General features: G+C 45.1%; 1 protein-coding gene across 1 annotated transcript; it reads right to left on the minus strand.

Annotated features, from left to right (window-relative positions):
- Positions 1-14120: 14120 nt before the first annotated feature.
- LOC148016759 (uncharacterized) lies at positions 14121-14698 on the minus strand. Its single transcript, XM_087664724.1, has one exon. The coding sequence runs from the start codon at positions 14696-14698 to the stop codon at positions 14153-14155; it is 546 nt and encodes a 181-aa protein (XP_087520850.1). The 3' UTR covers positions 14121-14152.
- Between the last annotated feature and the right edge of the window lie 798 nt (positions 14699-15496).

Below are 15496 nucleotides of genomic sequence, written 5' to 3' on the forward strand. Positions count from 1 at the left end.
AGAGGAGTCCACTTTAGTAAAATATTCAGAGATTTGTACAAGGGATGATTGCACTAACCAACCCTTAGCCATGCTTCCCTCAGGTCGTGCATTTTTCCTTACAAAATCTTTTAGGGTTTTCATAAAGCGCTCTAGAAAAAACATCCACCTTGCATGAACTACCCCACAAATTGCAATCTCATCAATCAGATCACTACAAGGATTGTAACATATAGCGACGGCGGGTAGCGACGCAGGAATAGTGGCATTGCTAAACAGGACGAAACCCGAGCGTGGTTCATTTCGCGCATTTTCGTCGAATGTTTCGAGAGGGAGAGTGAGAGAGAGAGCAACCGTCTTGCATAGGGTGAGAGAGGGAGAGGAAGAAGGCTTGCTGCCGCCGTCGCCACCACTGCCGTTCGCGAAGGAGAGGAGGAGCCTTCATCGTGAAGAGGAGCTGCCGAACCCTCACCATATCTCATCGGTGAGTCCATTCTCTTCTTCTTTTGCTTGTTTAGGAGAGGAAATGAGAGAGAAAGAGAAAGAGAAAGAGAAAGAGAAAGAGAAAGAGAAAGAGAGGGAGAGGGAGGGGGGAGGAAATGAGAGAGGGAGAGAAAGAGAAAGAGAGGGAGAGGGATGGGGAGGAAATGAGAGAGGGAGAGGGAGGGAGAGTGCATTCTCTCTCTCTCTCTTTTACTTTTTCTTATATAATTTGTGCATATATATTGAGAGAGGGAGAGGAAATGAGAGAGAAAGAGAGGGAGAGGGAGAGGGAGAGGGAGGGGGAGGAAGGGAGAGGGAGGAAATGGAAGAGGGAGGGGGATGAAATGAGAGAACGAGAGGGAGGGAGAGTGTATTCTCTCTCTTATTTATTTATTTTTTGTATAATTTGTATATAATGAGAGAGGGAGAAGAAATATAGGAGAGGGAGAGGGAGAAAGAGAGGAAAATTAAAGAGAGGGAGAGGGAGAGGGAGAGGAAATGAGAGAAGGAGGGGGAGGAAGAGAGAGAAAATGAGAGAGGGAGAGGGAGAGGGAATGAAAGAGGGAGAGGGAGAGGGGGGAGAGACGAAAACATAATAGGAAAATGAGAGGGGGAGAGGGAGGGAGAAGACATGAGATAAGGAGAGGAAGAGAACAAAAGGAAAATGAGAGAGGGAGAGGAGAGAGAAAAAAAAGAGAGAATGAGAGGAGAGAGAAAAAGAGATAAGATGTGGGCTATAATAGGCAAATAGAGAAAGAGAGGGTATGGGTGAGGGTGAGAGCGAGGGAGGGAGAGGAAATGAGAGAGGGAGAGAAAGAGAGAAAAGGAAATGAGAGAGGGAGAGAAAGAGAGAAAAGGAAATGAGAGAGGGAGAGGAGAGAGAAAAGGAAATGAGAGAGAGAGGAGAGAGAAAAAGAGAGAAATATCATTAAACCTAATGGAAAAATAGAGAAAGAGAGAGTCAGGGTGAGGGAGGGAGAGGAAATGAGAGAGGGAGAGAAAGAAAGAAAGGGAAATGAGACAGGAAGAGGAGAGAGAAACAAATGAGAGAGGGGGAGGAGAGAGAAAAAGAGAAAAAATGATTAAATCTAATAGAGAAAGAGAAAAAGAGAGGGTCAGGGTGAGGAAGGGACAGGAAATGAGAGAGGGAGAGAAAGAGAGAAAGGTAAATGAGAGAGGGAGAGGAGAGAGAAAAAATGAGAGAGAGAGAGAGAGGAGAGAGAAAAATCATTAAACCTAATAGGAAAAGAGAGAAAGAGAGGGTGACGGCGAGGGAGGGAGAGGAAGTGAGAGAGGGAGAAGAGAGAGAAAAAGGAAATGAGAGAGAAAAAGGAATGAGAGAGAACAAGGGAGGGAGAGGAATGAGAGAGAGAGGAGAGAGAAAAAGAGAGAGGGAGGGAGAGGAATGAGAGGGAGAGGAGAGAGAAAAGAAATGAGAGAGAGAGAGGGCAGACCAGGAGCTGTCTCGGTCTGAGAGAGAGGGTGCTTGAATGTGGTAAATAGACCTGGATGTATGCAATACTAACTACACTTCACCCGCTTGATTACAACCCTGTTCAATATCAACAGCTTCAGCTTCATAAAAGAAACAAATCTGATTTATAAACTGGCTGCTCAAAAAATGAAGTCCTTCACTTCCCTTCTTGCTGTTTCAGAAAGAGATACTCTACAAGTTGTCCATTGATTAGCACTGTATAAGAAGCACCAAGATAATCTGTATGCTGAAAGACTGTATAAGTTGTCAGTTGATACTATATGCTAGGTCATACAAAAAGAGAGAGATGGAAGGAGAGGATAACAATCTAAGAAAAGAAAAGAATGATAACAAAAACAAATTGTTTGTTGTAACGTAGACAAAATGAAAAACGAAGAAGGTCTTGTTGTTCAAGATCACGAGGCATATCTTAATCGGCGTGCCCCATGTCCTTACTCTCAATGCAAGCTGGCAATTAGATGAAAACGCCGATTGTCTATAGAACATGTACGATGATTTGGCGAGTTTCAATCTGAGAACATTGATCAGGCGATTGCGGATTTTCAGCAAACGGTAATTTGAAGTTAATATCAATCATGCATTGTACTCGCAAGCTAATTGAATACCATATACAATAAGATTGGGTCTCACTGGCAAATTTTCTATCCAGGGAGGTGATGTCTCGTCCCAAGGGGGAGTGCACCCTTTGCGGCCAATTAGAAGAATACGTGGGCGTGCAATGGATGGAGTGCAGGAGCCAATCCACCACTCATAAGGCCAATCTATACCGTCAATGCCAGAGGAGACAGGCAACCTTCCAGACCTACCTACAATCTTGGAGCCTGAGATGGAGGCAATGATCAATGCATTGATTCCCATGGATGTCGAGACTTCTGATCCGCTTAGAGAGGAAGCATACCATTATATGATGGGTGCCGAGTATCTCGGCTGAAGACACTACTTGCACTCTTAAGTGTGCAAGCAAAATACAGATGGAGCGATACGAGTGTGATCGAGTTGTTCAGGTACCTGGTACATACACTTCATTGATTTTTTTTTTCGACACTATTATTACAAATATTTGTGCTTTTTCAAGGTGTTTTATGAAATTTTTCAAGTTATTAAAATATCATATATTACCACTTGCAAATACCATGCCCAAGTCTCGTGATAATGGACAACATATTTTACGGAAGCTTGGCATGGACTACAATAACATCCATGCATGTATCAATAATTGCATACTGTTTCGAGGAGAATACGAGATTATGGAGATATGTCCAAAGTGTGGTGCTCACAAGTATCAACAGGACTTGCAAGAGCAAACCATCACTCAAAATGTTCTCAGACACTTTTTGCTTATCCCCCGTATAAACCACATGTTTCATACGTCCGGCTTGGGGAGCTTGACAACGTGGCATGCGCAGAATAGGTCCACGGATGGAGTTCAACGAATATCAGTGGATTTACGCACATGGAGCCACATTGACTCTACCTTCCCAGGCTTTGCCCAAGAGCTAAGGAATCTTAGGCTCGGTCTTGCAATGGATAGCATGAACCCATTTGGTCTGCGCTCAACTTCTTACAGTGTGTGGCCTATAGTCCTTGTCAACTACAATATCCCTCCATGGCTTTCTACGAAAAAAGGACATCTCATCCTTAGCTTGCTCGTCCCCGACCACTATAAAGTCAAAAATATGGACGTGTATCTTCATCCATTAGTCGATGAGCTTAAGATTTTGTGGGAGGAGGGGGTCACCGTGCAAGATATGAGCAGGCACGATGGTCGGCGGTCAGCCAATATTCGATCCATTCTCATGTGGATGATGCATGACTTTCTGGGATTGGGAGAGTGCTCAGGTGAGCAAGCCTCCATTCTTACTAGTAATATCTATATTTAATCTCGTTCAAGCAAGTATTCACTAGGTCGTAGTATTGGAACAGGTCTGGTTACCTCATGTTATCATGCATGTCCATTGTGCGGGCCACAGTTAGACTCCCGAAGGTCACGAACCATGAAGAAGATGGTATATCAAGGACACGTTGCTTTCTTGCCGGAGGATCATGAACTCAGGGAAGGTTTCCTTGGATAACCTCCAACATGTATCAACACCGCAAGCTGGTACGAGCTGAAAATGGTCCACGCGGAATCACATCCAAATGGAATGCGGCGGTTCTCAGTTTTCTACGAGTTGCCATATTGGATCCACTTACTGGTCAACCACTTGTTGGATCCCATGCATATTTTCAAGAATGTGGGCAGCTTGTTATGGGACCACATCAGAGGAAAGAGAGACACTATAAGGGCACGAATGGATTTGAAGGAGGTAGGTAAGATGGAGACGCTTTGGCCACAATCGAGTGTTGATGGTCGCATGTAGCTTTCTTGTGCTTCTTAGGTTTTGTCCACTAAAAAAGAGCGCATTGTGAAGCAAGTAATCAAGTCTATCCACACTCCGATGGGTATGATGCATTCTCTCAGGTCCGCATTTTCTAAAGAGGATCAATTATCAGGGCTAAAATTCCATGAATGGCATAAGATATGTTAGGTTTGTACTACGAATGGATTGTAATTAGTATGGGCATTTTGCTATTTGAAATATAGCCATTATTTATAATGCTTTCTCATTTGTGGCAGTTTGTACTACCGATCACGATTGTAGGATGTCTTACTTTAGAAATATGCGAGGCCATTTACAGGTTGTCGACTTTGATGCAATGGATCTCACAGAAGGAGATTAAGACGTTCTCTATTGAATTCGCGAGTTGGGGAGCAGTGGAGACGGTCTGTCTCTTTGAGAAATACCTGCCCACCAGCATGCTCACGATACAAATGCACCTTCTTATGTATCTTGTAGATGAAGTGGAGATTGCTGGACCTATCCATACGCGATGGATGTTCTTCTTGGAGCACTTCATGAAAACCCTGAAAGGCTTTGTGCTATAACGAGCTTGGCCAGAAGGTAGCATGGCTGAAGGTTGGTTGGTGTCTGAGGCGCTAGTGTATATTTCACAATGGCTACCAAGTGGAACCAGACAATGAAATGCTATGGTCACTGAAGGATGATGATAGACTGACTGGAGATGTGGTGATTGGAAATAGGGTAGAAAAAAGAATGGATGCCTCAATGGAAGAGAAGGTGAATCACTTTTATATGTTGTACCATGTCTCTATGGAGACGTGGCTCGCCAAGTACCAGATCGCTAGGCAAGATTGAGAGGAAGCGCGAGCTGAATTCCGACGTAGTACGCGTCATCGATCGATTCGATACCCCAAAGGCATGGAGAAGATGCCACGGTTTATGTCAACGCGATGGTTGCATGGAGCTTTGATCGTAGCGTCTTGCGAAGGGACAGAGGTCTCAATGGAGAAGTGGGAATTCTCTAGAGGATGTAGTCCAAAGGTGATGAGGGGTTTAGAATCTGTCGTATCTAAATTTTATATGCGATATCTAATTTGAGTGTTTCAATGTATAGTACAAAATATATAGTGCAGCGTCGGTATCAGTGTCGCAAATACCAACGCCAATACCGATGCTGATAGCGAAGGTTTGCGACATATATAGCGATGCCAATAACGATGCGAGCAGTAAAATTTGCGACGCTAATAGCGACGGTAACATGGATTTTTTTTTTGTGGTAAGCTGCCCTGCCACATATAATACTATGTACTTTATGAGAGCCATACAAAATAGTTTTTGCACTACTGTGTACAATGCGCTTGCAAATAAAGCAATGTATACTAAAATCATAAAACTGATACATGAAATAAATACATGATCGCATAATAAGCGATTGGTACAATCATGACAGGATATCACTAATACATATAAAATGTCTATATAGATCAGGCGACTAAAAAATAAAGGTGTGTGAGCTCCAGGGATCCAAGGGTGAGCTACAAATCCTCGTCCCCCAAAAGCTCATCCCGCCGCAAAGGAGCATCGAACGGACTCTACAGAAAAAGAAACATCACATCAGTCCACCATACAATAATGCATTCAAATATCTCATGGTAACTACAGACAAGAAAGATGAGTGACTTATAGGGCCGTCGCGTCTATATAATCGGTCGATCAATGCAGTGAGACCGTGCCTCTCTACATATCGAGTCTCAAGGCTAGTCGGATCACGATTTGTAATGGAGTGCTGCAAAGAAAACAAAATGCTAACTGTTAGAAACATGATTGTCAGTATAAAGAATATTTTCAAAAAATAAACAAGAAAAACAAAAGAAAAAATTATAAAGTTCTCCAAATATGTCCTGTGGCCGCCACTCCCAAGATGATGGACCACTCCGGCCTCAAGTCATACCCTCGCCGCCTCGCGCTGCTGACTCCAATATCCTGGAGAATCTGTAGCCTCATTTCTTAGTCGGCGCCAGTCATCTGCATCTAACCACTCGGGCTTTGCAGCCCCACTCTTGATTGCCTTGCGTACGTCGGATCGTCTATGTGACATGTATGTATGCATGCAATCCATCATCTAGCCCGTAGAGAATCTATCTATTGAGGCTGGCATTGGATGCAAGGATGCTACTATGTAGTCCTTTCTCCCCTCTGGTATGTTCTTCCAATGATCCAAGACGTTGTGCCGAAAAACTTATTGGCACAACTCTCTCATGCGAGCCATCACCCTTCTCCCCTCATCATTCATGATGATGGCTCCTGGCCTACTATCGACTAGATATCCATAACCCCCTGGAGTCTGCCTAAGATGGGTCCTCTCCCATCTGCGTCCACGGTCCTAGGCATATTTAGGAGACCCCTGTGCATTCGGTGTACCGACGAGGGTAATATCTCTCGGAGTGGCACCCACAGGGGTGCCACTTGCTGACGGCTGCCAAAGTAACTGGAGTAGACATCCCCACATGTGTGACAAATCCGTGAGATGACGCCCCTCCAGCTGAATGATGAGATGGAGACACTGCGTCTGTGTCTCCACAGCATCCACCTGAGCCTGAGGCACGCTCCCTGGAAGGGCCACGAGCGCGAGGAGTCGCACATGTATTCCGTGTCGACCGTGGGCTCACTGCCTCTGTATCTCTACAGCATCCCCTTGATCCCGATGCACTCCCTCCCTCTGGCCCAAGTCGTGAGCGTCGAGCTCATCTGCTCGAAGTCGAAGCATTCGATCGCGCTGAAGCAGATCTAGCAGAGCGCCCTGATGAAGACCGAGACAGCTCCTGGTCTGCTATCTCTCTGAATCTCGCGATCTGATCTGGAGACATGTGTGCAAAGATGTCTTGTAACTCCTCATCGCTCATCCCTCGACTCATCCTGAAAATATCACTTGCACATATAAAAAATGATGTTAGAATAATCAATTTAAATCATACAAAGCACACTAATATAAATTATTTAAAAAAAATCTCACTTAAAATACATATCTTATGTATCCTTATAAGCGAGTGGTCAACGAATTGAGTAAGTGGATGCTCCAAGTATGAAGTATCCTATGGTCCCATGTTAATCTCCTGACACAACTCCGCATACATTGAAAGGTCGATAGACATGTCACCACAAAAGAATGAGTCCACCTCGTTCTCAAAGAATTCTTAGACTCTTGTATTTCCATCATTGTTAGCCGATGCTGGCTCCAAGCTTTCGATGGCCTCCACCCCTTGCAATATCAAACCCTTTATTTGCATATTATCTTCATCTATGCTCGAAACATCGCTTTGATCTTATACTCTCGCACTTCGGAGAATTGAAGGTATAACATAACACCATCGAGGTTGTCGGGGGTTTGGATAGAAGATTACCTGTTTACAAACACGTACAAGAGAGTTCAAACCATTGTGATATAAACCATGTCATAATACAATTAGTAAGAAAATGAGTCCATGCACCTGTTCACAATGGGCCGGAAACACAAAGGTGTCGCGCAAATCCGTCTATTTTTTTTCGGAATCTATTTTGAGAAATCCAGATGGACCTCGTCGAACTCTTGCTCCAGCTCCTTCAAGTACCACTTTGAATCACTGCACATCAAATAGTATCATGGAGAAGCTATGGTAATCCACCGTAACAATACTTTGCAAGTTTTCAAAATACTCCATCTCATCCACAACCGTGTATGGATCCGTTGCTCGTTGCCGGCTCTCTTGCTCGAACCTTGTCATGATACTACAGTCCATTGTGGAGCGCATTTTATCAATACGCTCCACGTGAAAATGCCGTCCGCACGACTACGCTGCACTATATATTTTGTACTGTACATTGAAACGCTCAAATTAGATGTCGCATATAAAATTTAGATACGACAGATTCTAAACCCCTCATTACCTTTGGACTACATCCCCTCGAGAATTCCCACTCCTTCATTGAGACCTCTGTCCCTTCGCGAGATGCTGTGGTCAAAGCTCCATGCAACCGTCACGTTGACATAAACTGTGACATCTTCTCCATGCCTTCAGAATATCGAATCGATCGATGATGTGTACTACGTCGGAATTCAGCTCACGCTTCCTCTCGATCTTGCCTAGCGATCTGGTACTTGGCGAGCCACGTCTCCATAGAGGCATGGTGCAACATACAAAAGCGATTCACCTTCTCTTCCATTGAGGCATTCATTCTTTTTTCTACCCCATTTTCAACCACCACATCTCCAGTCAGTCTATCATCGTCCTTCAGGACCATAGCATTTCATTGTCTGGTTTCACCGTTGGTAGCCATTGTGAAATATGCACTAGCGCCTCAGATACCAACCAACCTTCGGCCATGCTACCTTATGGCCGAGCTCGTTTTCGCACAAAGTCTTTCAGGGTTTTCATGAAGTTCTCCAAGAAGAACATCCATCGCGTATGGACAGGTTCAACGATCTCCACTTCATCCATAAGATGTACAAGAAGGTGGATTTATATCGTGAGCATGCTGGTGGACAGGTATTTCTCAAAGAGATAGACCGTCTCTATTGCTCCCCGCCTCGCGGATTCAATAGAGGACGTCTTAATCTCCTTCTGTGAGATCCATTGCACCAAAGTCGACAATCTGTAAATGGCCCTACGTATTTCTGGAGTAAGACATCCTGCGATCGCAATCGGTAGTACATACTGCCACAAATGAGAAAGCATTATGAATAATGGCTACATTTCAAATAGCAAAATGTCCATGCTAATTACAATCCATTCATAATACAAATCTGACATATCTTATGCCAGTCATGGGATTTTAGCCCTGATAATTGGTCGTCTTTAGAAAATGCGGACATGAGAGAACGCATCATATCCGTCGGAGTGTGGATAGACTTGATTACTTACTTCACAATACGCTCTTCTTTAGTGGACAAAATCCAAGGAGCACGAGGAAGCTGCACGTAACCATCAGGACTCGACTGTGGCCAAAGCGCCTCCATCTTACCTACCTCCTTCAAATCCATTCGTGCCCCTATAGTGTCTCTCTTTCCTATGATATGGTCCCATAACAAGCTGCCCACATTCTTGAAAATATGCATGGGATCCAACAAGTGGTTGACTTGTAAGTGGGTCCAATATGGCAACTCGTAGAAAACTGAGAACCGCCGCATTCCATTTGGATGTGATTCCGCGTGGACCATTTTCAGCTTGTACCAGCTTGCGGTGTTCATACGTGTTGGAGGTCGTCCAAGGAAACCTTCCCTGAGTTCATGATCCTCCGGCAAGAAAGCAACGTGTCCTTGATATACCATCTTCTTCATGGTTCGTGACCTTCGGGAGTCTAACTGTGGCCCGCACAATGGACATGCATGATAACATGAGGTAACCAGACCTGTTCCAATACTACGACCTAGTGAATACTTGCTTGAACGAGATTAAATATAGATATTACTAGTAAGAATGGAGGCCTGCTCACCTGAGCACTCTCCCAATCCCGGAAAGTCATGCATCGTCCACATGAGAATGGCTCGAATATTGGCTGACCGCCGACCATTACGCATGCTCATATCTTACACGTTGATCCCCTCCTCCCACAAAATCTTAAGCTCATCGACTAATGGACGAAGATACACGTCCATATTTTTGACTTTGTAGCGGCAGGGGACGAGCAAGCTAAGGATGAGATATCCTTTCTTCGTAGAAAGCCATGGAGGGATATTGTAGTTGACAAGGACTATAGGCCACACACTGTAAGAAGTTGGGCACAGACCGAATGGGTTCACGCCATCCATTGCAAGACCGAGCCAAAGATTCCTTGGCTCTCGGGAAAATCCTGGGAAGGTAGAGTCAATGTGACTCCATGCGCGCAAATCCGCTGATATTCGTTGAACTCCATCCGTGGACCTATTCTGCACATGCCATGTTGTCAAGCTCGCCATGCCAGACGTACGAAACATGTGGTTTTTGCGAGGGATAAGCGGAAAGTGTCTAAGAACTTTTTGAGGGATGATTTGTCCTTGCAAGTCCTGTCGATACCTGTGAGCACCACACTTTGGATATGTCTCCATAGTCTCGTATTCTCCTCGAAACAGTATGCAATTGTTAATACATGTATGGATGTTATTGTAGTCCATGCCAAGCTTCCGTAAAACATGTTGTGCATCATCATGAGACTCAGGCATAGTATTTGTAGGTGATAATATGTAATATTTTAATAACCTGAAAAAAATCATAAAACACCTTGAAAAAGCACAAATGTTTGTAATAATAGTGCCGAAAAAAAAAATCAATGAAGCATATGTACAAGGTACCTGAACAACTCGGTCGTACTCGTATCGCTCCACCCGTATTTTACTTGCACACTTAAGAGTGCAAGCAGTGTCTTCAGCCGGAGATACTCGGCACCCATCATATAATGGTATGGATGCTTCCTCTCTAAGCGGATCAGAAGTCTCGATATCCATGGGAATCAATGTATCGATCATTGCCTCCATCTCAGGCTCCAAGATTGTAGGTAGGTCTGGAAGGTTGCCTGTCTCCTCTGGCATTGACGGTATAGATTGGCCTTGCGAGTAGTGGATTGGCTCTTGCACTCCATCCATCGCACGCCCACGTACTCTTCTAATTGGCCGCAAAGGGTGCACTCCCCCTTGGGATGAGACATCACCTCCCTGGATAGAAAATTTGCCAGCAAGACCCAATCTTAATGTATATGGTATTCAATTAGCTTGCGAGTACAATGCATGATTGATATTAACTTCAAATTACAGTTTGCTGAAAATCCGCAATTACTTGATCAATGATCTCAGATTGAAACTCGCCAAATCGTCGTACATGTTCTATAGACAATCGACGTTTTTGTCTAATTGCCAACTTGCATTAAGAGTAAGGACATGGGACACGCTGATTAAGATACGTCTCGCGATCTTGAACAACAAGACTTTCTTCGTTTTCCATTTTGTCTATGTTACAACAAACAATTTGTTTTTGTTATCATTCTTTTCTTTTCTTAGATTGTTATCCTCTCTTTTCATCTCTCTCTTTTTCTATGACCTAGCATATAGTATCAACTGACAACTTATACAGTCTTTCAGCATATAGATTATCTTGGTGCTTCTTATACAGTACTGATCAACGAATAACTTGTAGAGTATCTCTTTCTGAAATAGCAAGAAGGGACGTGAAAGACTTCAGTTTTTGAGCAGCCAGTTTATAAATCAGATTTGTTTCTTTTATGCAGCTAAAGTTGTTGATGTTGAACAGGGTTGTAATCAAACGGGTAAAGTATAGTTAGTATTGCATACATCCAGGTCTATTTGCCACATTCAAGCGCCCTCTCTCTTAGACCGAGACAGCTCCTGGTCTGCCCTCTCTCTCTTTCTCTCATTTTCTTTTCTCTCTCCTCTCCCTCCCTCTCTCTTTTTCTCTCTCCTCTCTCTCTCATTCCTCTCCCTCCCTTGCTCTCTCTTATTCCTTTTTCTCTCTCCTCTCTCCTCTCATTTCTTTTTTCTCTCTCCTCTCCCTCTCATTTCTTTTTTCTCTCTCCTCTCCCTCTCTCATTTTCTCTCCCTCCCTCGCCCTCACCCTCTCTTTCCCTATTAGGTTTAATGATTTTTCTCTCTTTTTCTCTCTCCTCTCTCTTTTTCATTTTTTTCTCTCCTCTCCCTCTCTCATTTACCTATCTCTTTCTCTCCCTCTCTCATTTCCTGTCCCTTCCTCACCCTGACCCTCTCTTTTTCTCTCTCCTCTCCCTCTCTCATTTTTTCTCTCTCCTCTCCCTGTCTCATTTTCCCTCTCTCCCTTACCCTGACTCTCTCTTTCTCTATTTTTCCATTAGATTTAATGATATTTCTCTCTTTTTGTCTCTCCTCTCTCTCTCATTTCTTTTTCTCTCTCCTCTGCCTCTCTCATTTCCTTCTCTCTTCCTCTCCCTCTCTCATTTCCTCACCCTCCCTCGCCCTCACCCTCACCTACACCCTCTCTTTCTCTATTTGCCTATTATGGCCCACATCTTATCTCTTTTTCTCTCACCTCTCATTCTCTTTTTTTCTCTCTCCTCTCCCTCTCTCATTTTCCTTTTGCTCTCTTACTCTCCTTCTCTCATTTCTTCTCCCTCCCTCTCCCTCTCCCTCTCTCATTTTCTCTCTCTTCCTCCCCCTCCCTCTCTCCTCTCCCTCTCTCATTTCCTTTTGCTCTCTTCCTCTCCTTCTCTCATTTATTCTCCCTCCCTTTCTCTCTCTCATTTCCCTATTATGTTTTCATCTCTCCCCCCTCTCCCTCTCCCTCTCTCATTCCCTCTTCCTCTCCCTCTCCCTCCTCATTTTCTCTCTTCCTCCCCCCTCTCTCTCATTTCCTCTCCCCCTCCCTCTCTCTCTCTCTTTAATTTCCCTCTCTTTCTCCCACTCCCTCTCCCTCATTTCTTCTCCCTCTCTTATTACATACAAATTATACAAAAAATAAATAAATAAGAGAGAGAATACACTCTCCCTCTCTCATTCCCTCTCTCTCTTCCTCTCTTTCTCTCTCTCATTTCCTCCCTTTCCCTCTCCCATTTCCTCCATCTCCCTCTCTTTAATTTCACTCTCTTTCTCCCACTCCCTCTCCCTCATTTCTTCTCCCTTTCTCATTATATACAAATTATACAAAAATTAAATAAATAAGAGAGAGAATACATTCTCCCTCTCTCTCGTTCTCTTATTTCATCCCCCTCCCTCTCCCTCCCTTTCTCTTCCTCTCCCTCTCCCTCTCTTTCTCTCTCATTTCCTCTCACTCTCTCAATATATATACACAAATTATAAAAGCAAAAGGGAGAGGGAGAGAGAGAATGCACTCTCCCTCCCTCTCCCTCTCTCATTTCCTCCCCATCCCTCTCTCTCTCCCTCTCCCTCTCCCTCTCTTTCTCTTTCTCTCCCTCTCTCATTTCCTCCCCCTCCCTCTCCCTCTCCCTCTCTTTCTCTTTCTCTTTCTCTCTCTTTTTCTTTCTCTCCCTCCCTCTCCCTCTCCCTCTCCCTCTCCCTCTCCCTCTCTTTCTCTCTCATTTCCTCTCCTAAACAAGCAAAAGAAGGAGAGAATTAAACCCTAAACAAGCAAAAGAAGAAGGGAAAAGACTCACCGATGAGATATGATAAGGGTTTGGCGGCTCCTCTTCGCGATGAAGGCTCCTCCTCTCCTTCACGAATTGCAGGCGGTGGTGGCGGCGGCGGTGGCGGTGGCGGCAAGCCTTCTTCCTTTCTCTCTCTCATGACAGTCGCTCTCTCTCTCTCGCTCTCCCTCTCGAAACGATCGACGAAAATGCGCGAAATGAACTTGCGCTTGGGTTTCTGCCTGTTTTTTTTCCCTGTGGGGCGTCGCTATACGTTTAAATCCTTGTAGTGTCTATTGGTGCGTGTGGATTTCCTTATACATGCGACTATAGACGTGAAATAGTATACGCACAAATAGACGGGCTTATAGACATGCCCGTAAGATTTTCTCTCAATTCAAAAATTGCATCGAAAAGTGTGTCTAAGAGGCCTTTTTGTTGTAGTGGCGTTAGTTGTACTTGGATCACAAGCATACATATATCGTAACTTGTACATAGCTTTGGTTCATTACATGTCACAGTCATGACTACAAGAACGTCGAATACAAATTTGAATCATAAAGCCCAACGTCATTGAATACAAATTTCAATGATAAAGCCCATAGCTTAGCTTCCGAGAGGTGTAGGAGTAGATACAAATTCATGCTTTTATACATCAATGGGTGTAAATATAGTAGTGGAATTTCTTCCCTACCCCGTAGGCACAATGGCTTTTACATCTCGAAGCATGACTTTTAGAGTCGTGCGTTTATTGATCGTGAGAGAGAGGGGACGTTGATCAGCAAAGGTACCATTCGTCCTCGTCCTCATCAAGGTCGTGTGATCCAATGTCGAGCCAATCGCCTTCGCTCAAGGCGAGCGGAATTGTGAGTGTAGAAGGCTCAAAGGATGAAGACGGCTCTGCCCAATATCCTGCAACGGCGGAGTGATATATTAAGCAGTGTTGATCGTCTGATTCTGCGGAGAGCTCGGTTAATATCAAGGAATGAGAAGAGGGACTCTGTGCAGGATGGGGCAGATGTAGCTGGTCGTAAGAGAGATATTTGCCAGGGTTGTTAGTATGATTAGGGTTGGGATCGAAGAGGTGGAGCGCGGTGAGGGACCAGTCGCTCATCCTGTGGTTGGTGGCGACGTCGGCGCCGTAGGCCTTGTTGCGCTGGCCCTTGATCTTCTTGAGGGACTTGGAGGAAGGGCGGCCTGCCTTCTCGGAGGGTTGCTTGGAGCGGAACTTGGAGCGGTTGGTGGCCACGTTGAATGCCTTGACGCGGATGTGCGACTGCACTCGGTCGAACTCGTACCCATGCAGCCGCCCCTCCCTCCTCATCTCTCTCTCTCTCTCTCTCACAGCCGCTTCCACCTCCTGCTCTCTCTCTCTCTCTCTCTCGCTCTGTGTCTATCTATAATCTGCCCCTGTTTGCGTCTTTGTGAGACTCCGTGTATGTCTCTTTCTCCGTCCGTTGTGTGTAACGTCAACGCTTCAGAACTACTTGTCCCGCGCTCCAAGTTACGCGTCCTCCAGAGTCCACGCGCTCGGTTAGGCCCTTCTAATATTTCATTAGTCGCATTTCATGTTAATCCGTATGGTGGCATAGGGGAATGGTTTATTCAAAGTCTGCTCTTACAGATCAAGTTCTTTTAAGAGCCGGGGGCCACACGAAGGTTGACGGCGGCAAGCGTGCTCAAGAAAGTCGCCGGTAGCGGCCGAAGATTGCAGGGCTGTGGATATATATCAGCAAGGGCCCCACGCTCTTTCACGGGTTTACCTGGTCGTTGGGTGAGTGTGGGGCCCACAAATCAAAAGCCCCCTAAAAGGTGCATTGGTCTCACCCGGAGGATCGTCCCGAGGATTGAACCCTGTATCCCCCGTCACACACCCTGAACCTTACACCATGCGCCCGCGAATCACATTTGTGGAAAAATCCGATCTCGTTTTGACTTGACTTTAAAAAAACGAAAAGGTCGAGAAACCGGCCAGCAACCGGGACTTTACCGACACGTCCCCATAAAAGCGGGACCCATGCTGATATTTATCTTCGGCCCTGCAGCGCTGCGTTCGCTGGCCGGAGCTCCGTCGTCACCGCCGCTTCTGTGGGTGGCGACGCCGCTTCTGTGGGTGGCCGGA

The sequence above is a fragment of the Lygodium microphyllum genome, chromosome 23 (assembly GCF_053477565.2).
Source record: "Lygodium microphyllum isolate KBCC chromosome 23, Lygodium_microphyllum_v1.1.10, whole genome shotgun sequence".
NCBI classification, from domain to species: domain Eukaryota; kingdom Viridiplantae; phylum Streptophyta; class Polypodiopsida; order Schizaeales; family Lygodiaceae; genus Lygodium; species Lygodium microphyllum.

Bases quoted from the DNA above. Each gene is read 5' to 3' on its own strand.
- LOC148016759 (XM_087664724.1), bottom strand. From the start codon at position 14,698: ATGAGGAGGGAGGGGCGGCTGCATGGGTACGAGTTCGACCGAGTGCAG.